Below are 26,187 nucleotides of genomic sequence, written 5' to 3'. Positions count from 1 at the left end.
TCCATTATTTTTTTTGTCCATTATTTCTTTTGTCAACAAAAAAAAAGTAGTTCATTATTTTTAGTCTTCTCTAACATTGCGAATTGGTAGTCTCCTGCAACACAGAGAAACAACGAGAGTGACCGCTGCAAGGGAATAACGACAAGGTCAAGAGGTATGTTCAATCATCTCCGATTCACTTTCTACAATTCTTTGATCTAAGTTTAATTTCTTCGTTACGCTTTTTTCCCTCCTCTTCTTTCAATTTCACTTTTAGAGTTAAAGTTGCTTTTGGAAGTGCAAATCTGAGAACTTAGTATGCATCTCTTTGATCTTTTGTTTACGAATAGCTTTTTTGTATAATCGATTTTGACCAGACGAAGAAGAATTTGCTTTGGTTGGAATCGATTTGAAGAGGAACAATCAGTTGTAGCGGAGATCCAAACACCGTTCTAATTGTTCTGAATTGCGTTAACCTAGCAATTTTTGACTTCTTCCATTTCGTTTGGTATCCGTATTGTTGTTTTTTCATTTCTTCTTCGCCATCCTTCCTCCTTCTACTTCGATTCTTCAGGATTCTTTGTCCAGATTTTTTTTCCTGAAAAAAACTCCATTGAGCGGGGTGAAACTCTGCTGCGGAAGCTACTTGCGTAATCGCGCCGCTATTGGCAGCAATTAACTACCTAGGTTTCAACCTGTTATATTTCTTAAACAGTTTATAGATTGGTAATGCTACTCTTGTTTTTCTTCTTCTTTTATATGTATAATTGTGCTAACTGTGCAGACTTATTAAACTAGATATATTATTAGACTAGATATAGATATGATTAGGAATTATATGAGAGATAGGTTTTTCTTTCATATGTATAATTGTGCTAGTTGTGTAGACCTATAAGCCATAACACCGACACCTCTGGAAAAAGACGTGTCAGTGTTGGTGTATGAAACTGACAGAACATTTGTGATTACGTTTAATTTATTCATTTTTAAAAATTATTACTGGTGTCGGACGTGTCAGAGTCGGGGTAATGGTTAGGAATTATATGAGAGAGAGAGAGAGTTGGGTGGCAGTCATATTGAAGAAAAGATGATTGAATCTCACTTAGGTGGTTTGGATATGTGTGGAGTAGACCTATAGATTATGTTGTAAGAGAATAGTAGATCAAATGGAGGGTGGCCTACTTACTAAACGCAATAGGAGAAAGAAACTATCTTGAAAAGCGAACAGGTCAATGATATGGATAAAGATATGTTCTATGATAGAGTATTATGGCGTTATTTGATTCAGTAGCGGACTCCACTGTGAGATAAGATTTGGATGTTGTTGCATGCACAATCTGTTGGTTAGGGGAATGACAGTGTTCTGTTTTGGTTATTATTTTGGTTTCAGTCTCAACTGTATGAGTTGAGTAGAATGGTGATTATTCTATTTAGGGAACATGGTTTGTATATTTTTTTTGGATTTTAAGACCTAATTAGCTACAAAAGAAGCCATTTGTAGGAAATGATTCTGACAATTCTTATAGCTTTCTTTTGAGCTTTCTGTTTTTGTTATTCCATTGGGTTAGTTGCACATTTGATCCCTCTATTTTGTTTTGTATACAATTTTGACCCCCCTTTTTCTAAATCGACTAATTTGGCCCCTCCATTTTATGCAAACACAACATTTTCCGTACCCGTGTAATTGAGTTAGAATTTTGGTGATGTGGCAAATGAGGTGCTTATGTGGTACATGTTTAAGATGATAGGGGGATATATTTCATGTCCATGTCAACTTCTCCTAAATTTAACTAACTAAAACCATTTAAATTAAATTTATTTTAGCTATTTAAAAAAAAATTAAAAGGTTTTTTTTTGGTTAGTTTAATTTATGAGAAGCTTACATAGATATCCATCCATATATCTTATTCATGTCCTCCCACATAAGCATCTCACTTGCCACAAGGTCAAAATTCTGCCCAAATTTTACAAGTGAGCAAAATGCCACATTTAAAAAAAGTTAGGGACTAAAATCACGGATGAGGCAAAATGTGAGGAACAAAAATGTGATTTTGCTTATTAGTTTTTTGTTTTAAACTGTTTTATTGCCTATAGCTTAATGCATATAATGACACCTTATTATTTTTTAATATCTTGCAATTTTTCCTAAAGAATTCGGATGACTCATTTCCAGTTACAATCAAGTGAGTCCTTTATATTCATTTATATGCAATTGGGTTTTAATTTATCTTTTATCTGTATTTATGCATTGCAGTTATAGTCGCCGGTTTGCTAATACAAGTTAATCTTATATCTTCATGGTGTGTGGACACATTGAAGGCTCAATATGGGAGTTTTTGACGAGTTACCTTTGCCCCCTGAAAAAGCGGTAAGCTATGGTTAGAATTGTAATTTTGTTTTTTTGACGATAGATTAGTAAACTTTTTGGATGTAGGGTTCTTTACAATTGTTTCATGCTCTTCAATTTTATTGTCTTCTGGGCTTTACTTCTGTAGTGGTGCTCATAAAAGGTTGAAATTTGTGAACAACTTGTGGGAAAATTTTACATGGGTGTTAACTACTAACCTAGCTTGAACATAATTAGGTAGTTATCGGGTCAAAGCTTACACAACTGAAGCCCTATAACAAAACGGGTGAAAAAAAACAAGAAAATAGGGAATGGACCTAACAGCTGTGGTATCAAGTTGAATATTTTAGGATGAATGACTTTCATTGCATAACAAAATTATACTCCCTCCATATCAATTTATAAGCAAAAGTCAATATTTTCACACTTATTAAGAAAATTTATATTTTTGTGTCTTTCTTGAAATATGTTTTATGTAAAAAGAATATCAATTGGTTGTTGTTTATGGAAAAAATGAGATAAAGCACATTAAATGCATTTTTTTAAAGAATAAAATGCTGAAATGAAATAAAGTTTGATGTTTTTTGCTTATAATTTGTAACAAGAAAAATGTGTGTTTTTTGTTTATAAATCGGTACAGAGGGAGTACGAATTTATATACAAGAGAAATCCTGTCAAAATAATTAAAAAAAATAGAAAACTAGAAAAACTATAGCAACAATAATAATTGGAGAGAATGATCCTATTTATGATTATAAGTTTATGTTAACTGTGTGTCTTATTTTAAGCATTCTATAGATATTTTTGCAAAGAGCTTGAGTTAGGCTTGACCCAAGTCTAAAAGGTTAATCAGGATACATAACTTGCAAATTGAGAATGGAATCATTATGTTGAAAGTGGTTTGATTATATATATGTACATCTGTACATGTGCTAATTGTGTTTCTTATTTTAAGCATTCTAGATCTGTTGCACTGACTACTCATTCATGACAATTTGAGTCTTTGTTCTCCATTTGAATGCAGTATCTGAGAGAAGAAATATCTAAGATAGATGAGACTTGGACTGCTGCTCGTTTTGATTCTTTACCTCATGTTGTTCATATTTTGACATCAAAAGACCGCGAAGCTGCTGCCGAGTTTTTGAAGGAGCAGAGTGATGTTATTGAGGAGGTTGTGGATGAAGTCGTACAATCTTATCATAGTGGTTTCAACAGAGCTATCCAAAACTATTCCCAGGTTGCTTAAAACTTCATTTTCTGTGATTAATAAATAGCATTGGACCAGGGACAATTGGGTCATTTTCTATTGTAAATTTGTAACACGGGGTATTTGATTTCGTGTTCACGTGTAGATTTATTGTTACAGTATTGGTTTTTTTTTGCTCTCCTTATTATTGTGCGGTCAAGATTAAATCGTTGTCATAGAAGCTGCCTACTCTGCCATATTTTTACACTTTCTCACCATCTCTCTTTTTCTTCAATTATATAGTTATAACACAAGGAAAAAATAAGTTCTTTTCTTGTTCAAAATAGTAAATTACTAGGCTAGCATATAGGAAACACGGGGCCTTGTTTCTGTTTCAGGCATTTGTGGTTATGCTTATGCATTTTTTAATCTTAGTTTTGCTGCTCATGTATCTTCTCCCCTATTGGGATCTTCCGAAGTTTCATATTGATTAAAGATAGAGCTTGAAAAGACATATTATATATATATATATATATATATATATATATATATATATATATATATATATATATATATATATATATATATATATATATATTCATTTTCAGTATTAACTGAATTGTATTGAATGAAAAGTTAGTTACATGAGGTGACACCTGGTTGTTCTTATAGTGACAACCAAACCAGGTGACCTGCTATAGCAGGTAGTATACAGGTTAACTACTGACAGTTGTTAGTTTTGCTAGGACAGAATGGCCTTAGCTAAGCTATCTCTAATACATCTCAAATACTTTACAAGCCGGTTTTGTAAGGATGAATTAGACTAACCTCTAATATGATATTAGAGCCTAGCGATCGGACCATGGACTGCCCACCATTTATATCCATGCACCAAGCCCAATAACGTGCTGAGTGTGAGGGGGGGGGGGGGGGGTTGTATTCGGAAGATCCCATGTCCCACATTGGTTAGAGATAGAGTTTGAAAATGCTTTATATAGAGTAACACCCCTCACCTTACAAGCTGGTTTTGGAAGGATGAGTTAGGTCAAACTCTAATATCTCCCCAAATGTATTATATTATGTAATACTATTGCATTTTTCTTTTATTGCCTTTTTTTTCTGAATATTTAATCTAACCTTTTATTGATTTTGTGTAATCTTTATATGATGAAATACAAGGCTAGCATATAGGAAACAAATAAACAATATTAGTTTGGTGTTCTTGCCTTTTACAAAATTAAAGTTGTGATGTATATTTTATGTCGATATTTAATGTAACAGAATCTAATTGAACTATAATCAAAGCTGTTTTTGGTTACTGTTATCTGTTAGAACTTTAATTGGTTCCAAATTACAATGATAGCTGGATTCAGAAGCCACTTCCCCCTTTCGTCTTGTTTAAATCTTGGGCATTGCTGAATTAGAACTGTCCCTTCTATATAAGTTGCAGTTTTCTAAATATTTTGTTTAATTATCTCCAGATCTTGAGGCTTTTTAGTGAATCCACTGAAAGTATAGGCGTCTTAAAGGTAGATTTAGCAGAGGCTAAGAAGCATCTTAGTGCCCGCAATAAGCAGTTACATCAACTATGGTATCGATCAGTCACATTGCGACACATAATCTCCTTATTGGATCAAATCGAAGACATCGCTAAGGTCTGTTTTTTTTGTTTAGACATTGCTTTATCTAATTGTATGACTTTGGTCAGTTGATTGGAGTTAAGGAGTCTCTCAACCAGCACTTAAAACCATGCTAGTTGGTCTGGCTTTATATGCCCCTGAGTTGGATTTCGTTTAGGCTACTTAGGCATTTTGTATTCTAGATTAAACAGTTATATGGATTTTCATAATTGCATTTGCAGTTTCATCATGCTGAATGATCCTTCAATTACAAAAGCAGAAGTAGTCATGTAGACTTTGCCATCTATTTGATTTTTTAGTGGTTTTCTACTGTCAAAGAACCACTTGATCTTAAAACTTAATTTGTTCAGTCAAAGAACAAGAGTTGTTTGCTTTAAACATGACAACTGGTGTAAAAGCACATTGGGATTGGAGTGTAGATAAAATAGAGGCCAATTATTATCTGCTTCTGAAACTAAGTATTATTGAAATTCTAATTTTAAGACTGGTGGTGAATGATGATGACCTGAATGCTCGAGCACTGTAATAAGACCCTACAATATGGGTAAAAAAATACTCTTGACAACATATTATCTGCATAAATGCATACATTTGTGTGTGTACCGTTTATGTTGAACATTTTTTCTGATGATCATCAATTTAGCACATGCTTTCTTTTAACTTACTCTGTTTAAAACCATTACTATTTTATAGAAGGTTTTGATTTTTATCATCTAAGTTGCAGGTTCCAGCTCGTATTGAGAAACTCATTGCAGAGAAGCAATATTATGCGGCAGTTCAATTGCATGTGCAATCCATCATGATGCTTGAGCGAGGTCTCCAAACTGTAAGTTTTCAACTTACTATATCATTATCCTTTGGTATGAACAATTTTTTGTACAGAGAAAATAGGAATGTGCATGTATGGGGAGGATAAGGATGCTGTATCTTGAATCCAAAGAAAAGAGTCCAAAAGGCTAATACTCACAAGTGTATAACAAAATTTTTGCATCTCTCTGCATATTAGAAATGTATTTTCTCTTAAAATTACCATGAATTTGAGAGCGAAACACTAATGAGAGTCAGTAATCTTAACCATGCTCTAGCATATGGGAGTGGAAATAGACTGTTATAAAATTTCCACTTGTTTAGTTTGTATTGAACTTGTATAGTATTGCACTAATCTACATCCCTTCTCTAGGTTATTATTTCTTGAGAAAGCACCCTCTTCATCATTTTTCATATTTTTCCATTTCTTTTAATCATCTCTGAACATTTCTGTGTTTTTTGTATGTTATAATTATGTTTGATGTATGACCCAGGTTGGGGCACTTCAAGATGTCCGTTCTGAGTTAACGAAGTTGCGTGGAGTCCTCTTTTATAAGATTTTGGAGGATTTACATGCACATTTATACAACAAAGGTGAATATAGGTATTTGTTTTTTACATTCCTATCTCTTACTTAGAACATCATACTGTAAGATATTGGAGTATGTTTTGTTTTTGCAAAGGCATTTAGAGTATATGCTTCTGAAATGCAATTTCAGCTGTGGCTTATCCGTGCTTCATATATTTCCCTGGTCACACTATTCTCATGCAAACTTTGAAACTCTACTTTGCTTTTTTTGTTAATTTATCTTCTATTCTGTTTGCATTTGTTTCTACGTGACTTAGTATCAAGGAAGTTAAATGTACAGCAAACTTTTGATCTGTCTGCCAGTTTTATGAAGTTGTGAAGTTTATTTAATTTGTGAACTGATGAATATGTATTTGAACTGTCATGCGTGCAGCTTTGCAGGCTCAATGATGCTGGAGAATGATGACGACGTTCCCACCACCACTTATGTTGCACTTACTGCACATAGTTCTCAATCTCGGTCTCGAAGAACAAAGTCACTCAAAGGTGACAATCAGACAAGCCTCCAGATTGATGGGTAATACTGGTCAATTGAACTTTTGACTGTTTCTGCTATTTTCCTCCTAGTTCTAAACTGCATAAATAATTTCTTATCTCCTATTGAAGTTTCATACAGTTTTACTGTTACACATTGTTTCATTGATGACTGGGGGAGGATTGCTTTCATAGAAGATAACTAGATATTCAAAATTAGCAAATTCCTCTCGTATTGTTTTCTTTGTAAAGAATGGACCATGGACTATGTTGTTTATAGTGTGATGATGAGAATATTTGATAGTGTGATTTTATTAATTGTTATTTGGAGCAACGGTAATACTACTCCATGCTAGCTTTGGTGATGTTTTTTTTCCTAGTTCGTTGCTTTCTTAGGTTGATGTGATGTAGCTTCCCTTTTTCCTAATGTGTATTTTGGATTGTGCCTCTTCACTAGTATTGATTAATCTAAGGATATAACAGATTTGAAAAAGCAATCTCCAATCTTTTCCAGTGTCATATTAGTGTGTCGTTTGATCCATGTAGTCGACCTCCCCCCTACGTGTGATAAAGCTTGATTGTTTCGGTACATATTTGCTGTAGTTTGGATTGTGCTTGCGGAATATAGTATATTAAATACCATCAAATGTGTGTTTCAGTTCTTTTGATGGCCATGATGAGGAAGGCACTCTGGATTCAAGTGAAGAAGCCACTTTAGACGGGAATATGGCAAACACGAAAGTCAATGGCAGTGATGTCACAAAGGATGCCAGTGGTGCTCTTCGTCAAATGCCAACATGGCTTTCGAATTCGACACCTGATGAATTTCTTGTATGAACCACTTAGTTGTATAGTTTGTATTAAATTCATATTCATAATCCTTCTCAAACTTTTGTCGATTTTCAGTCTTCCAACTGAAGTTCCGAGTTTCTTGTGCAGGAAATAATTAGAAAGAGTGATTCTCCACTTCATGTGAAGTATCTTCAGACCATGGTTGAGTGTCTTTGTATGCTCGGAAAAGTGTCAGCTGCTGGTGCTGTGATTTGGTAAGTTATCTTAATAATATTTTATTCTTTTTGATAAAACTCTATGCTTCTTTATCTCTTTGAAGGTTTTGATTTTCTTTTTTTCAATAAGCTTCTTCTCTTTACAATAACTTTCACACACGGTTGCTAGCTTGATCTTGACTCTCAAGAATAAATTGAGTATTTTTTTTTTCTAATTATGATGTTGATAATTTTGCATAAAATAAATTTAGTTGAAAATTATACTAATTGGGATCAATTTGACACACAAGAAATGATTTTTAAGTATTAAGATGAAAAATTGAATTAAAATATTGGCTATTGAAGCTTAAAAAGATGAAATTATGGGATAAAATAGTGTAAATTTTAGGTGATTAAAGAGATGAAATTGTGAGATAAAAATTGAATATATATTTTAAATGATCAAATACTTTATTGTGGACAGTTTTATAAAACAAATGGTAAGTGTTGACCAGAAACTTTGCTTCAGCATGTAATGGTACTCCAGTGCGGAATACTCCAATAATAAACTGACCAGAATTTCAGTTAGCCGCTTGAAAATCTGCCCACGAACCTCCTGTTGGAGGTGGCCTTATTTTTCTGTAGTGTAGTGAACTCTGGAAGTGAATCCTCCTGAACAAGAAAAGCATGTTGTAATGACAACTTGAACTAACTATTAGTGATGTATTCTAAATGCATGTTGTAATGACAACTTGAACTGACTGTTAGTGATATATTCTAAATATTGTTGTGATTATCATGTTGCCAAAATGAATCATGATATTTGAAATGTGATACTTTTTTTCTTCTATAATTTCTTTCTCGTTATTATCATTTGTGTTTTCCAGGTGTGGTTGTCGTGTAGGTCTTACCACATTTCATTATTATCAATTTTTTATATATTTGATTTTGATGATAATTTGTAAGTTATACTGGCTTTATTGTTTACCAGTCAAAGGTTACGGCCAACAATTCATGAAACCATTACTTCCAAGATTAAAGCCCATGCAGACCTTTTGAATTCATCAAGGTCTAGCATTGGTCAGGGTTCCCGAACTGGAACAAGTGATCTACACTTCATTAAAGGTCAACTGGAAAGCTACCAGTTGCCAAAACAGAAACGTAAGAATGGAATATCTATTGCTGGGACTGTGTTGGCTGTGAGCCCCGTTTCCCCTCTCATGGCTCCTGGCGGGAAAGCACAAGTTGCTGCAAAGGAGCTTCTTGATTCAATTTTGGATGCTGTTGTTCGAATATTTGGTGAGCCACAATAATTTTATTATTCATTCTTCTTTCTAGGTTAATGGGGCGCTTAATGTTACAGCGAAGAGAATGTTCATATAAATAAATGGTCACACAAAATATGATTGGGTTATGAATAAAAGTGCTAGGGAGAAAGTTGGGTAAGCACCTAATGTAGACAAGACAGTTGAGTTAGAGGCTTGTGTTGGTGGTTTGATAATGCATGATAGAGAAGAGCCATAGTATTAGAGATATATGGTTACATCTTCAGTATTTGCACTGCCTTTAGTGTGGGCTAGTTCCCAATCCTACTTGGGCTTCAAACCCATTAGTTTCTGTTGTAACAGAATTGCTACAGCTAACTATGAATAAACAGTAAACACATTGCTACACTGTAATCAACTCTGTTGAGACGCGTTGTTGAATTTCAGAGAATTCATATTTAAAAACTATTTTGGAATGTTCGGTTTTCATTAATTTCATAGAGAAATGATTACAGTTTATATAGGGACCTAATTCTTTGCACTATGCACAGGTTAAGTGTAATAGAATTTGGAATTTCCCTCTGACTAACTCTAATCCTGTGCTACAGTGCACATGTTAAAACTAACAGATTCTAGAACAATTCTCATTTGACTCTAACTAACATATTCTAGAACAGTCTACAATCCTCAACTGACACTAATCCTGTGCGCAGGTGAACCAGTTAGGCCTAATTGAAAACTAGCTGTTATGGACAGCTGGCAGCGCAAGAACGTAATCGGTTGCTATTTGATATACTCTAATACACATCAATCAAATTACTCTCCCCACTTTCATGCACTTCCTATATTTTTGAACACGTAAAAGCAAGGGTGAGGAGGGTAATACTAATAAACCAGATAGAGGACAGTCAAATAATTGAAGGTAAAGAGAGACTGTTGTGCAAAATGGGATGCAGGCCTACACAGTCAAAAACAAGTTATAGAGTGGTAAATAGAGATCGTTTTCATGAGGATTGGTTTAGCAATTTCCATAAATCTTACATTAATCGTTTTAGTTAGTGAGAAGAAACAAGTAACAAATATATCATGTAACAAAAAAAAAGATTTAACAAGTGTTAAGTAAAAAAGTTGAGTTCTGATTGGAGAAGAAGTTGAACTATGCTTCCTTTGAAACTTCTTAGTTACTTAGTGATGCTTCGTGGTGCTGCAATACTAAAGTGCAAAAGTAACCTATTGTGCTTTTTCAGAAACATTAGTAAATAGAATGGAAATAAGGTTCCTTATTCCTATAATCCATTCTACTGATGCTAAAATAAGTTCATTCACTTTATGGTTCAAAATCTTATGTCTGAGCATTTAGGTTTGTTCAATGTGTCCATTAACTAAACTATCATATCAGCAACTTGAGTTCCATCCATTAAATTTAAACGGTTCCACTACATAAGTTTATCAAACTCAATAAATATATGACAATAAACATGCAAGTGCTAAAGATGCATAAACACCACTAGACAATCACATTGGCACCTAACTAGGTTATAATAAAATGTCACATAATCCAACACATGATTTAGCTCATAGTGAGCAGGATAGGAAACACGAGCAATGAACTTAAGAAAAAATAACCTAAGAAAGATAAATAACCTACAATAATGAGTGAAAGATAAATAACCTAAGAAAAAATTACCAATAGAACAAGTGATCCCTCAGCCACCTGTGCTTCAAAGTGATGCAACACTTTGCTTTAGTCTTCTCTGGGTAGAAATGAAGAAATCTAACAAATGAGAGCACATTATGTGCTTGACCCGAACTAGCCTTATGACCACTATTACTTCAAACTAAGACTAATCACTCAATTATCACACACCAATTAAAACTAGGGAGACTAGATAACTCTCACTTCTAAGTTATGTTATAAGAGGCCAAGGAAAATTGTAGACCAAACCTTATCAGAGATTTGATTTAAACAGTGTATCATAGTCACCGAGTTCGCAATTCGCTTCGGTACGTGGTGCGAATTCGAGTACGCGATTAGGGGGTATACATAGTCGGTACGTCATTTCGATTTGTGGTATGTACTATTATATTAGTGGGTACGTTAGGAATAAAAATAATTATTTAGTTATATTAATATTGTTAATAAAAATACAAATTTAAAGAAAACTCAGAAGAAAAAAGAAAAGAAGACAACTTAATAAATAAGGTTTGACACTGAGAAAAATATACTTGAAGTCCCACATCGTTGGGTATAACAAATATGAATATAACAAATATGAAGAAGTGAAGTCATTATAAATAAATGTCTAGGCATCCCATTAGAAACTTGCAGGGGTTTACTGACCACGCACTTTTTAAAGGCTTTGACATCCGTAATTAAGGGATGAGCTTTTAAGCATTGTCAGTCAGTATGATCCAATATTCAACGCAGTTTAATATTTTGAATTAAAAATGGGTATGCTTACTGCTGCGAAATTCTTTCGAATTTGTATGAACCAATTCAAAGAAGTACCGCAAATTGGCACGTGCGAACCAATTCGCGGTTCGTTAGCTACAGTAGCGAATTATGTGACTATGCTGTGTATCATCAGACATGGTTTATTATAAGATAATATTGCATTGTTTGATCCATGTAGTCAACCCCACCTAGCGACAAGATGTTTTTGTTGTTGTTGTTGTCTGCTTTCTATGTTGGTTATTTTTCTTCCTAATAAATTTGTCATCTTATGTGTCACTCTATAGAGAACCATGTTGTTGTTGGGGAGTTGTTGGAAGCAAAAGTCAGTCTGCATGTTGACATGAACACACCAAAATCAGTTCCAGGAGATGTGAGTTGGAACCCTGATTCAGAAACATCTCAGGTCACAGGAGGTTACAGCATAGGTTTCTCCTTGACAGTGTTACAGGTAATCTATATCCAAGGGTCATTCAGTTGCAAGATATTTAATAATAGAATTTGAGGACATATCTCTGGTCTAGGATACGAACCTAATGTTGACATACATAAAAGTTTTTGTTATTGAATACTAAATAGAAGTTGTATTGTAGTACACTTATATTTTCATATATTCTTTAAATAAATCAAATGCTTTCAATTACCAACTTTTCTCAAAGAAATTTGTTAATAGAATTTAAAGACATAACCTGTACTTATTTTAATATGCTAAGATATGGTTAGTGTCTCGGTCTAGGATACACACCGTGTCTTGATGATATGCATGAGTCTTTGGTTATTGGATATAGATAGAAGTACACTTATATTTTCTCTCTACTTTAAATAAATCAAAGACAGTCAATCTTTCTGTGATGTTTTATTTGATTATATTAAAAGATGATTTTGTTGTTGACTGGAATGTAAGGTTTGTAGCATCCTGTGTTGTCGTGTTTCACTTGCCCATTTGTGATACACAGTTTATTTTAAGTTAATGGCAAAGAAATCTAGTTTATATGAAGCTGACGGGGCCTGATGTATATTGTTTAATCTGTGTAAACATGGAGAAACTGTGTTACGGAGGAAAGTTATCCTAAAATATGTACTCAGAATGTGCATGTTGGTTGTAATCCCTTTTATTTTTTCTTTCAGCTTATAATATCTTTTCACCCTTTATTTTTAGAGTGAATGCCAACAACTGATATGTGAAATTCTGCGGGCTACTCCAGAAGCTGCATCTGCTGATGCTGCTGTGCAAACAGCTAGACTTGCAAACAAAACCCCTTCGAAAGAGAAAAGGCAAGTGAGTTGTATTTATTTGGCTCTTTTATACAACATTCTAAGTTGCATGGATACGGGTACGGGATATGTAACTTTAAGAAAAAACAAAGGTACAAGTACATTAAAAATATATAAAGCAATGTCGTTCTTAACTATAATAATATTTAACAAACAAAAATACAAGTGTCTTTCATAATTTACTGTATGACAAATCAAAATAGAATTGAATATTAAAAATTAAGAAAATTAGGATAACAAGATGATATTTACATAATAGATACAGATAAAAAGATGATTCAGGTTCACAACTGCCAGGAGAAAATAATTAAGGAATTTTAATTTTCTATGCCAATACAATATTAAATTAATTAATGATTAATGTTTCTTATTGATTACAGGGATGGATCAGAAAATGGTCTCACCTTTGCATTTCGCTTTACTGATGCTACAATATCTCTTCCTAATCAAGGTATGATAAATTCTATCAAATTGAAGGAGTGGAGTTAAACTTTTCTGCTTATACATTTTAAAATCATGTTGCTGTTGGAATACATGGGACGCTGTTAAGATATGCTTATGAAATTTTGATGAACCTTGCATAACTCGTGAAAATTTCACACATAAGAATTTCTAATAAAGGAGTAAACGTAAACTTATATGCGTTTGAATTTCATCCAATATGAGAGCTTGTCATGGGAAGAGTGTGTGGCTAGCATAGAAAAAGAACCAGTTGGCCACTTTATGTAGTGTATTAGATACTTAATTGATATTAGACACTGCATATCTGGTAGCTGTTAGCATGCTGTGCTGATAATGTCATCCTTTTACTTGATTCTTTATAAATACTAGTAGTTTTACTTGATTCTGAACAATATCTTACTGCTGAACATCTTAGTTTATAGCATTTTGTCTTTATCGTTTTCTTGTTTATCAAGCTTCTAATTTCTTTTCCCAATTACAACATTTATTGCTGGTTGTATTAATATTCAGGAGTTGATATTGTTCGCCAAGGATGGAATAGGAAGGGTCCCAATGTGCTGCAGGAAGGTTATGGTTCTGCGGCGGTTTTACCCGAGGAGGGCATATATTTAGCAGCATCAATATACCGACCTGTGCTACAGGTGTTGCTTCTAGAACTACTATATACCTGCTGTAAAGTTTTGATCATGTTCAATATGTTTTGTTCCTGACCTGGTTCTTTGTGCAGTTCACAGATAAAATTGCTTCAATGCTACCAACAAAGTATTCTCAACTTAGGTGAGCTTAAAAACATTGCACAGTTTTTTTTTCCTCAATATTTTTTAAAATGATTCTTTGATTTCTTACATGTAAAATAAAATGCTACATTATTGTTCACTTTTTTTGTTATGGAAAAAAATGTGAATAAAACGTGGCTTTCAGTATTTAGTGCTGAGTTAAGCACATATGTTCCTTTTACTTTAACTTACATATTGATATCAGGACACATTGTCATTCTGCATTGAATATTTAGTGCTAATATGTATAATGTATTTACTGCTAAGTATGCTTGAAAAACCAGGTTCTAAGAGTATAATGAATCGAGTATTTGTTGAGGTAAAATTTTGAAGAAACTTATTGTTTTTAGAGTAGCTTTTAACGATGAAGAGTGTAGGTAGATGTGGGGCAGAGATGTTAATGTTAAGCAAACTGTTAATTTATTACATGGTCTTGTTCCCAGCTAATCGATTTAATTGGCTAGTCTAGTTTTCTGAACATTACTTTTTTGTAAGTGACGCAGAACATGAACCAAGAATGTGTTAAAATGTAACAAGTCATTTTTCTTATCAATGTCAAAGTAAAACACAAATTGTTCAAGTATGTTGATTATAGAACTCAACATAAATAGGGCTATTAGGTTAGGTTCTATTGATTATGTACTGAATGCATTGTTAGCCGTCTTTGTTCAATCTCTTTTCTTACTCTAAATTTTATAATTCCAACAAAAATCTTTAGAGGGACTAGGGCATGGAATGTCCTTTAAACCTCAAATGTAATTTCCTCCCTATTGTATGTGTTTGTGAAGTGAGCGAAAGGGAATGGGCTATTGATTTTTTATTCCCCTTTTACTCTTGGTTTAAAAAATATTTTATTTTTATACAATCTAGAAAATAAATACTGGTTAAAATTTAACAATCAGATGCTAGATTTGTGAAGCACATGAAATGTAAAAATAACAGCGTTAACAAAAATACAATGAGTCACAAGATAAAAGTACAAAAAGTCAAAAACTTGTATGTTAATAAAATCCTAATATCGATGTAAAGTAAAATACAAAATAAGTCAAACATTACTAGTTTGGTAGTTGGTTTTTCTGTAACCTCACGATTTCAATAACAAAATAAAAATAAAAGTGAAGTGGGCTCAATTCCCAATTTAATAGCGTTAATCCTATACCCAGTGTTCAGCCATTGATATGGATAAAATTATGCCTCTTTCGGCTCTGCAATTGTTTGCCTGCACTGGCCAGAGAAAAGTCATCAGTCCCAGCTGTATGGCAAGCACAACGTTCTTGTCCTACATGATACTCTTCATTTAATTTTACTTGGATGAAACAGTAGTTTTAAATTATAAAAGTATGTCCAGATGTGATTATATCCCATTCCATCCAATTCGGGGAGAGTGAAAAATAGTGGTAACTGGTAAGTAATGGAATTGAATGGAACAGATACCCTTAGATCTCATTCAATCCATCCTTATTTTTAAAACCAAAACAATGGAACCTAGCTTATATCAAATTCTTTCAACTCTATTCCATCTCATAGCATTAATCGAAACATACCCTTAGAGTGGAGGCTGTGAATAATGTGACATTGGACTTACCTAATGTGTGTAAAATACAAAGTAACTTACGTCTATGCTTTGTATAGTAAGGAATACAAGAAAACACAATGAAAATGTAAGCTATAAGTTTGATTGCTTGTCACTCTTTTCAGCTAGTTTTTGTTCAATTTTATATGGTTTTGACTAATCATAATTGTATAATATATATTTTTAAGACAATCTCTTATTGATTCCTAAAATATAGCAAAATTTATTTTCACGCACAATTTTTGTGGCTTTTCTAGCTCATTAATATTAGCTTATGGTGTTGTCAACTTTGTGAATTGCAGCAATGACGGGTTGCTAGCTTTTGTGGAGAATTTTGTAAAGGATCACTTTTTACCAACTATGTTTGTGGACTACCGAAAAGGCGTACAACAAGCCATATCAAGCAAGTCTTTTAAACTGTTATCGCCATTTCTCTTAGTATCTCTTATTTTAAAATCCCTGCTTGGCGCTCAGTCTGATCTTTTGTGAACCTTAATTTGTTTTGAAACATCTGAGTAAAGAATTTTTAAGTTAGCTTTGTCTGAAATGTTCGATGCAAGTCCCATTCTTTATCGGAGGTCTTACTGACAAGTACTTGAGTGATGACTACCGGTCACCCCAAAACACAATGGTCTGAAGTAAATTTGGTTTCCATGAAAATTTATATATATATATATATATATATATATATATATATATATATATATATATATATATATATATATATATATATCATAGTTTAAAGTAGTTGGTACTATGGGAGTTACGTAATTTTGAATTTGTACTGGCCATAGTTCTGGGAGTCAGTAACCCAAGACTCATTCCCTCACTAAGGTATCCTTTACAGTTCCACAGAAAACAGAGCATGCATTTCTGTGTTTTTGGAGTTTTTCAATTGTTAGAGTTGTTCATAGTGTTCATATTCTTGAAAGTGTACCTGCTCATACACGTTTACTCATTGGGATTTTAAACAAGGGATCAATTTGTAAACTTCTTTACAAAATAGGAATAGATAAACGTGTTGCAGCGTAAGTAATCAAATGATCTTAGATCCCTTCTTTTGTAAAATAAAATGCATAGTTTGATCCTAATTTGTATGATCACTGTTCATAACGTTTACAGAACATTTCAATCTGCAAATATAAGCTAAAGAAGTTGCACCAACATGATGCGAAAGCATAGCTTATTAGGCTTATGGGCATATAATGCACTGGAAAAATATTATAATTTTGGGTCAATAATAATTCTATTGTATTGAAAAATGGAAGTGAATGTTGTTGTTCTCTTACAAATTTTTAGGTCCGGCTGCATTTCGTCCAAGAGCACATGTGGTCACTACTTATACCCCGTCAATTGAGAAGGGTCGACCTGTATTACAAGGCTTATTGGCTATTGATTACTTGACTAAGGAGGTAAATTTTAGCTTCAATAATAATCTCAATACAATTCGTCAGGTTCAATTTTTTTTTATTTTTTTATTTTTACTTTTCTATATTGTACATAAGATGATATGATACCTGGACTAGTAATTATTGGAGTTTAGACATTATTCCATTCACTATACTTGACATTTAGTTTGTTTGATAGTTAAAGAACATGGTTGTTTTCCCTTTGAGACTTTTGCATCAAATTTACTGCAGGTGCTTGGCTGGGCACAAGCAATGCCAAAATTCGCTAATGATCTTGTGAAGTATGTGCAAACTTTTCTGGAGAGGACATATGAAAGATGCCGGACTTCGTACATGGAGGTATTTTTTTTTTCTATAAATAACTTCCAGTAAATAAAAACAGGAAATATAGATTGCCAAATCCTTAAGGTACCTGAAAAGGTCATTTATTTGACGCAACCCCTGGTTAACCACCATAACTACTATGCATGGACACAATATGAGTACCGGATACGATGCGGTGATACAACATTTTTGAAAAATAGGATATGGTAAATATATACAAAAAATTGAAATATATTATTTTAATTCAAAATTTCCAAAGTAAATGGGTAAAGGCCGAGAGACTTGGTGAAGGATATTATGCACATGAAGGGTCCAATTTAATAGGTGGGTGAGAAATCATCAGAAGATTGACTGAGTGGGTAAGTTTGAATGATTCAATCATATAGAGTGGGCATGATACATGTATCTGAGATGAATGGGTTATGCCATAACTGTTGTGTTGATTGATTATTGAGACTCAATTGAGAAAGATTGAGCCATATATGCATCTCAGTGGGGGACATGTAAATTCATGAAGAGCATAAGCTCGCAGCCATGTTGCTGCCATACCGGTGGCCATTTATGCAAATCGGTGCATCATAGACCATAAAGAAGCACATATTGCACATGAATTAGATTCTTGCTGCTGCTTCAGTCCTTTTATTTATTAATTCAATCAAGTTTCAGCAAAAAGTATATAGACCACATGCGCTATTGCTGCTGATGGACCTGTTGATTACTCCATGGGCCATTTAGATGCCTTGGTGGTTCCGTGGTTGACATTCCTATAAATAGTTTTCTTGAATAGTATCCTTCCAGTGTTACTGTTTTTTGATATTTTTGTTAATTATATTTCAGGCTGTTCTAGAAAAGCAGAGCTACATGCTTATTGGGAGGCATGATATTGAGAAATTGATGAGACTTGACCCCTCAAGTGCATATTTACCAAATCTGCAAGATCCTTTTAATTTAGAAAGCAATTCCTATGATGCTGAAACAGTTGAGGCTGAACTAGAACTAAGCGAATTATTGCTAAACTTGCGTCCTATTAAACAGGTTTTCATATCTGTTTATGCTTATGAGTTACTATGCTTCATTATTGATGTATTTTTCTTTGAGTGTTTAATAGTACTGACCTACAATAATTAACTTTTCGATTTTATGCATTCTTGCTAAAATCCCACGGCTCTCACTTATTTATTATGCTTTTCCTGTGACTTAATTGTATTTTTTTTCTTTTTCAGGAAAACCTAATCCACGATGAAAATAAACTTATTTTGTTGGCATCCCTTAGTGACTCATTGGAGTACGTTGCAGACTCTATTGAAAGGTGTGTTTCCTATATGCCCATGCTGTGCAGTCTAGTTATGTTGCATTACATACATACTGTATATAAAGCAAGTAAAAACGTGATACTGCCAGAATTGCAATTCAAATTGTAGAGTTCACGACTCTTTAAATTGCAGGCCGTGGCAATTGCATCCCCATCCCCCTGAAAGAAACTTGTTTTGATGGGATTTCGTAAGATCAGTAGAATGTGTGCAATACCACCAATCATTCACAAACCATAATTTTTGGGTATTGAGAATCTGATGGCGTGAGGGAAAAAATATGGAGTTTCCCACCTAGCAATCACTCATCATTGCTTCTTCCCAAGTGTGAATATATTTGCACGAGATTCCTTTGGGTGAAACTTGTTTCGTGCTCGTCTTCTTAGGTCTATGTTTCCCTTGGGTGAGATTGGTTCATGCAACTCTGCTTGCTGCGAGTCTATAACCCATGTCAGTGGCCTCTGTGCCGACTGGTTTAGTTTGACAGTGTCTGAGTTGTTTGTGAGGGTTTGGTGATAGACCTGGATTTGAGCTAGGACTCAGCTGTTTCTTTTATTCGGTTACCCTGCTTTGGATTTATTGGGACCTTTTAGGGTTTTATCATGCCCTCGTGATGTGAGCTCTGATACCAAATTGACATTGGGATCAAGATTGATTTGAATTGCTTGATAGATTAACCCTTTATAGAGATTACCAAAATATATATCTATCTAAATAGATTACTATAGGGTTACAAACAGCATCCCTTGATTATAACTATAAGAACAAAAGCCCGTGTATATCTAATTATGATTACAATTGGGAAGATATATACAAAGTAAATCAGGGAAGAGATCTCCACATTATTAATATTATTACGTTAACTTGTTTTATTTTATGTGTTTGTGTATATTATGCCTGTATTCTTCAGTACAATTTATATTGTAGGTAAAATATTGTTGTTACAATCTCCCTCAGATTTTACATATGTGTATCTCCCTTATTGGGTGGCAGAATCAATAACTTTAACAACAAACCTTGTCTGGTTTTTGAGTGATATAGCAGAGCAGAGTGCTTATGATGTAGGGCGAATATCCTAGAGTGCTCCTCTTTGTAGGGTACTCTCCTGATAAACCTTGCGTACTCTTCTAGGACAGTATTCTTCGACTAAAGCTTGTGTATCATATACGACCCTGACCCTATAAATGAGGTTATTGTATACCTTAAAATCATCTGAAAGTTTTTGGTAAAGGTCTAGTGTCAGGAAAACAAATGCTCAATAAAATTTTATGGATATATTTATTTGAATAATATGCTGGATGATATGATATTACAAAAATCACAGTATCAACAAAAACATGAATTAGAATTGGTATTTATGGTGTAAGTCAAGTAAAATCAGAAGTAGTGTTCTGTTACAATGTGAAAATGAAGGAAACTATTAAATGAGCTAGAACAATGGCTGGAGCAAGCCTCTTACAATCTGTGATGGTAGTATATTTGAAAGAAACAGAATAGAAAGTTCTCCTTTCTGAGTTAGGACCAGCTCCTATTCCCAGCACCCCATAGTTCTCATTTCACACGTCTGATACCCACCCTCACAGTGATTACCACATCCGCTATCTCTTTCCTTCCTTCCTGGCCCCACTTGCTTCCTTCTCCTACCTTGCTCTTGAGGCCTATTACTCCCTTTTTCTCATTCTCCATCTCCCTTTCCTTTCTTCCCTTTCCTTTTATACACCTTCCTGATGAGCCTATAATAAGTCTAATTAAAGTGGAAACAAACTTCGATACATAAGGAAATATTGAAACCATCCCTAATAGATGATCGAAATTACCCTATGATTAATGGGATATTTTCATAACTTCTAACGTTAATGGGACTGACATCCCAATGATGTTGGTGAGCAGTACAGTGTTGGGTTTGGGTTTTTGGTTCATAAAAAATTCTTGTGAAAATTGGCAGGCTTGGACAGACTACTCAAAGACCATCAAATCATACTGGAGGAAAGCATCATAGTCATTCAGACAGTGCACCTACAAGGAGTCTAGCATCATTTTCTCAAGATTATAGGAAATTAGCAATCGATTGCCTTAAGGTTTTACGTATAGAAATGCAGTTGGAGACACTATTTCATATGCAGGTTTGTCTAATGTGGTGTTATTTTTATCAGGTTGTTGAAGGAATAAGAATTTGATAATTTAATTGTCGCCAAACTTATCCGAGAAACACTATTTTGTGCAGGAAATGACAAATACAGAATACATAGATGACCAAGATGCTGAAGAACCAGATGACTTCGTCATTTCTCTCACTGCACAGGTGTGTCATTCTTTCTTTGTATGTTATCTTTGTAAAGATTCCTAGTTGGATCCTTCGTAAAGATTATACTCCGCACATACGCAGAACTTGTGATATCCCTTTCTATGTTAGAGAAGCTTAGGACGATTTACATTATTAATGGAAGCTTGGAATATAAACTTTGGTTAGAGGCATAGATCACCTAATTTGGCTGCAACACCTTCAATAATCCAACCTAGTTCATAAACTGGTGCTTTCAATTTCAGCCTCTATCCAGGTCCAATTCGTAGATTGGGGTTTCATAAGACCCGTCTTTCTGAATTTATTGATGATTTGATGTAATATTAATATTGATGTGGTTGTTTAAGATCCATCTTTGGAATTAGATTGTGGTCTGGCCAAGCTATTAATTAAAAGGAAATACTATTTTGGGGGCATTTATAAGATCTCATTTGTATGTGTATTTAGAAGCTATTTTCAGAATTTCCCAAGAATAGTACATAAAGAGCTTGTGCACAGTTCCATCATTTTTTTTATGGCAGACATAGCTTATTCTTAAATATGTACTATATGACCATTGTTTAATTATGCTATTTATTCGGATGCTCTCTTAGAAACTTTGGATTATGGAGATAAAACTAGCCAAAGGAATCATGCTCAGGAGGGTTTGACTGTGCATGTGATAAAGACAATTGTATTTTTGGTGAATGGATTTATAAATGTAATCAGTAATCACTATTAAAAATGCTTTACCATATGCAGACTTTGCAAAATTGTCCTGTGAGGTTTTCCTTATGAGATTCTATAGGATTAGACTTCTAATACTAAACTAAAAAGCACCATACACTCATCAAGATTCCGAGTAAACTTACCAGTCAAACTAAATTAAATTGTAAATTGAATGGCATCTTAGTAAAAACTTCCCAGTCAAACGATTCCGAGTTATCTGATTTGATAAAAACAATGTAATGCTTCTATCAACCACAATATTGAAAGTAAACAGCCGATGGCCAAAATGATGAATTTCAAAAAAGTTGGATCTTCCTGTTTAGTGTCTCAGATGTATAATAAGCTTATGTAAGTCAGACTATTTATGTTTACTATTTTAATGAAATCTCCAGATAACTCGAAGAGATGAGGAAATGGCCCCTTTTATTTCAAATGCAAAGCGGAATTACATATTTGGTGGAATTTGTGGGGTTGCAGCAAAGGTGTCTGTTAAGGTGCGAATGTCTACATTTCTTTACAGTTTTGTTTTTATAGAAAGGCTTTTAATTATTGGGAAATGCTAAGAGTGTCCCGGGGACACTCTTTAAGGCCTTAAAATAGCAAGTTTTTTTTTGAAAAAGTGCGTATTGAATGCATTGGAAATTGAAATGGTTAACTTTTCTATAAAATATTTTCTTTATTTGGAATCCTTTAAGAGTGCCTCTGGGGCACTCGTTAGCAAGACCCTTAGTTGTATATGTTTGAAGGTGTACTTTCCTTTTTCTTCACTGCTAACAAGAGGGGGTCATTTTGCTTACAGGCTTTGGCAGATATGAAGTCTATCAATCTTTTTGGTGTTCAGCAAATATGTCGAAACACTATTGCATTGGAACAGGTAACTAATATTGTGTATGTCCGTAGGAGATGTATCTAGTGAGAGGTCCATTTATATTTTATCTGTCTGTAAGACTTAGTTTTGAAGGGGGTTTGGGAGTGGAGGGGAAGGGAGGGTTTATGATAAGCTCTCCCTTTGTGAGCGGTGATAAATGTTCGGGCTTGCTCCATCTGTTTGTTAGTAATCCTGTAAACTCGGCAAGACTTCTGCTTGATGGGGAGCATAGCAACATGAAGACACTTGAAGGGAGCTTTGTTGTAAAATGAAATTTGGAGTTGTGAAAGTTTCTCTCAAGCTGAAGAGGTTAAGTAAAATATAATATAAGTGTGGATACCGATATATCTGAAAGCTTATACGTTTTTGGTTAGGGCGTGATATCATCCAGGTTAGTTGTCGTCCCGTTCGACCCATTGATTAGAGCTCCTCCCCACTCGCCCCTTTGGGCTCCCTCTCATCATCCATTTCTAATACATCCAAAACAAGTTGAGACTGCCCTCCCCTCTGCTCTGAACTCCAAACACAACTTAAGGATTTGATTTTAACCACTAGATCCAACCAATAATGGTTTAGATTAAATTATGCATGACAAATAGTTTTAAATTTTGACCATATGCCATGGTTGTATGTGTTAAGAATCCTCAACTTATAAGCCGGCTTTGGAAGATTGAAGTTAGGCCAATCCAAATTCTAAGATGGTTTCAGAGCCTTTCCAGAATCTGCCGGGTCACCCACAATTAGGTTTCCACTATCTTGCCGCCCACCATTTATGTCCATGCATCAAGTCCAATAGTGCTGGGCGTGAGAGTGTGTTCTAAGATTCCCACGTTCTATGACATAATGTCCTGAATATATGTTTATAAATGGAGGGAATCCTTACCTTACAACTTACAAGGTTACAAGCTGGTTTCGAAAGATTGGGTTAGGTCCAACTCAAATTCTAAGAGTATGTTTACTATTTGCTTTTCTTATTTTCATAAAAAAGCTAATCTAACTAGATACACCCCCGTGTGTGTGGATTTTGCCTGTTGCATATAATTTTGAATAATTAGAGAATATTAAGAATGAAGATAAAAAAGTGCTTGATGAAATTTTAGAAGCATAACAATTTTGGATTGTGTTACAGGCGTTGGCTGCTATTCCATCCATAAACAGCGAAATAGTGCAACAAAGATTGGATCGAGTCCGCACCTACTATGAACTCTTAAACATGCCATTCGAGGTAAGTCAACTGACCTAACTACTTTGTGTTTTATGTAACTTTTCTCAAGTCATCTTATCTTGGTATTCCTATTCCTGTCACAGGCCTTGCTTGCCTTCATTACAGAACATGTAGACTTGTTTACTGCTGCAGAGTGAGTTAATACACAAATTTTAGTTATTAATACCCTTTTATGGAATGATATTGACATTTTATTTGCACAGGTATACCAACCTTCTGAATGTTCTCGTTCCTGGTAGGGAGATTCCTCCCGATGCACATGAACGAGTGTCTGAAATATTATCCTTGTAGTGTGTTCCATGTTAATATGCCAGAGTTTGTTTTGGACAATTGGGGTGCTCGCTATAATTAGATTTCTGATTCTTGTTTCTGAAAAATGATGATGCAACAAGCCGGTGCAGATGCTCAATTTTACCACAAGTTTCAACTGATTAGACTGCTAGCAGTTGAAGTATGGCTAGATTCAGCCCTTGATGACGGCAATAACATTCACACTCCCACCCCTCCATTTGTTTGTAATGTAATTATAATGTGATGACAATTTTGGTTGTTGCTGTTTTCCTTTTGCGCTCTCCGTGGTTTTGAGCCCGTTGTGTTGAAAAAGTTCATTCAAGTATATATCATGAAAAATCTGAAAATCAACTGAATGTTTTTCGTGCTAGATATAATTTCCTTTCTACAAAAATGTGGCACACTAGTATCATTGAAAGTGAAATATGATGTGCACCCTCGTCATTATTGATCTGATTTGGAAATTCTTAACTGATTTTAAAAAATAAAAATAAACTCTTAACTTATTAATCTTCTTTCACCTCAGGCAGTTATACTACTTACTAGTGTTTTCTTAGTATGATCGTCATCTTAATCACATTCCCATAACTACTCTCCAGTGCGGCTTGAAATTGAGATGGTTTTGAATACAAACTTTTATCTAGTCCTTACGAATAAAAGCTTATGCTAGTTAATCTGCAGATGCATATGTTGCAACAGAACTTGATCTTGCAAGTCCTGTCCAAATGATTCAATTATTCAAAGTTGTGAGCTTGTTTATATGTATTAGAAATAAATTTTTACACTGATAATGTAAAATTTTTATATGGTCAGAATGTAACATTGACTCATAGTTTAACAATTGACAAGTGAATGCTCCGGTGGCACTCTTTAAGGTATTAAAATAATAAGTTTTTTTTAAAACGTGCGTCCTTAATGCATTTGAAATAGATATAATTAATTTTTCTATAAAATATTTTTTTGCTTAAATAGTCTCTTTGTTTTTATAAGTTTGTGTATTTTTATTTTTAGTTTTTAAATAATCTTTGAATATTAAATATTTTTAGTTTTAGTCTTTGAAATCAAAATCGGTAGGTTTCTTGAGAATTTTTTTTTGAATTTAAAATCTCTATGTTTTTTTCGGATTTTTTTGTAAATTGCTATTGAAATTTTTAACCCAAATAATCCACTTTTTCAATTTCCCCCCAAATAACCCACTTTTTAGATTATTTATCAAATTATTCAACTTTGAAGAGGTGGCATCAAATGAATTGACGTTTGCTCTCTAAGTTAAAGAGGTGACGTAAATTGGATTGACTTGTTCACTTAGTGCTTTTAATCCAATTGCCCCTTGTGTGTTAGATTATATAGAACGTTCCAATTGGTCTGACATCTATGTGTGTTTCGTAATTTTTTTTGAAAAATAATATACATTTTAGATAAAAGTCAAAATTGCATCAATTGATATTAATATTAATATGCGTTTACATACGTTAATCAAAAAGACTATTGTCGTTGTTTGGGATGACCTAACCTACTTTCGGTCCCACATCCCCTACCCGAACGTGTGACCCTAATCCACATTGATTATTCATCCCAGGTGTTTGAGTATTTGAGGGCTTAGGAACATCACCACCACCTGCAGGAGATTGCCTAAGATATTCAGAAAAATTCGCGTAGTTCTATGTATGCAATGAAGCGTTACCGTCATAGCTGAGTTTGTGATCCATGTCAGAGTAGTTGAGCCGTGTTTGAGTTATTAGAGGGCAACTATGACGATTAAAGGGCGACATTGGTGTAAATGACGCGTCGAGAAAAGATTGAAATGATTATTGTGGTGTTTGGTAGCCATATGATTGTTGCATGTTTTGGTTTTGTGATGTTTGAGCTTCTTGGCTATAGTAGGAGGAGGGACAGTTCATGTTAAATGATCGCTGAGTGTTTTGGCTAAGGTGGCTAT

The 26,187-nt window shown here is 34.1% G+C and overlaps 1 protein-coding gene across 1 annotated transcript; it reads left to right on the top strand.

The window, feature by feature from the left end:
• On the top strand, window positions 1-24,704 carry LOC127100446 (exocyst complex component SEC8). The gene is made up of 27 exons (XM_051037649.1): window positions 1-154; window positions 2,234-2,347; window positions 3,351-3,563; window positions 4,994-5,167; window positions 5,877-5,978; window positions 6,454-6,563; window positions 6,922-7,065; window positions 7,682-7,853; window positions 7,962-8,068; window positions 9,000-9,307; window positions 12,013-12,176; window positions 12,885-13,000; window positions 13,381-13,451; window positions 13,973-14,103; window positions 14,190-14,239; window positions 16,114-16,214; window positions 17,111-17,223; window positions 17,452-17,559; window positions 18,382-18,579; window positions 18,768-18,853; window positions 20,800-20,977; window positions 21,079-21,156; window positions 22,257-22,358; window positions 22,664-22,738; window positions 23,862-23,957; window positions 24,041-24,090; window positions 24,161-24,704. Exons 2-27 carry the CDS (start codon window positions 2,306-2,308, stop codon window positions 24,246-24,248), a joined length of 3,177 nt encoding a protein of 1,058 aa, XP_050893606.1. The 5' UTR covers window positions 1-154; window positions 2,234-2,305; the 3' UTR covers window positions 24,249-24,704.
• Window positions 24,705-26,187: the final 1,483 nt, after the last annotated feature.

The sequence above is a fragment of the Lathyrus oleraceus genome, chromosome 7, assembly GCF_024323335.1.
Source record: "Lathyrus oleraceus cultivar Zhongwan6 chromosome 7, CAAS_Psat_ZW6_1.0, whole genome shotgun sequence".
NCBI classification, from domain to species: Eukaryota; Viridiplantae; Streptophyta; class Magnoliopsida; order Fabales; family Fabaceae; genus Lathyrus; species Lathyrus oleraceus.
Note: the sequence above shows the minus strand (reverse complement) of the source record. Positions and strands in the feature narration are given on the sequence as shown.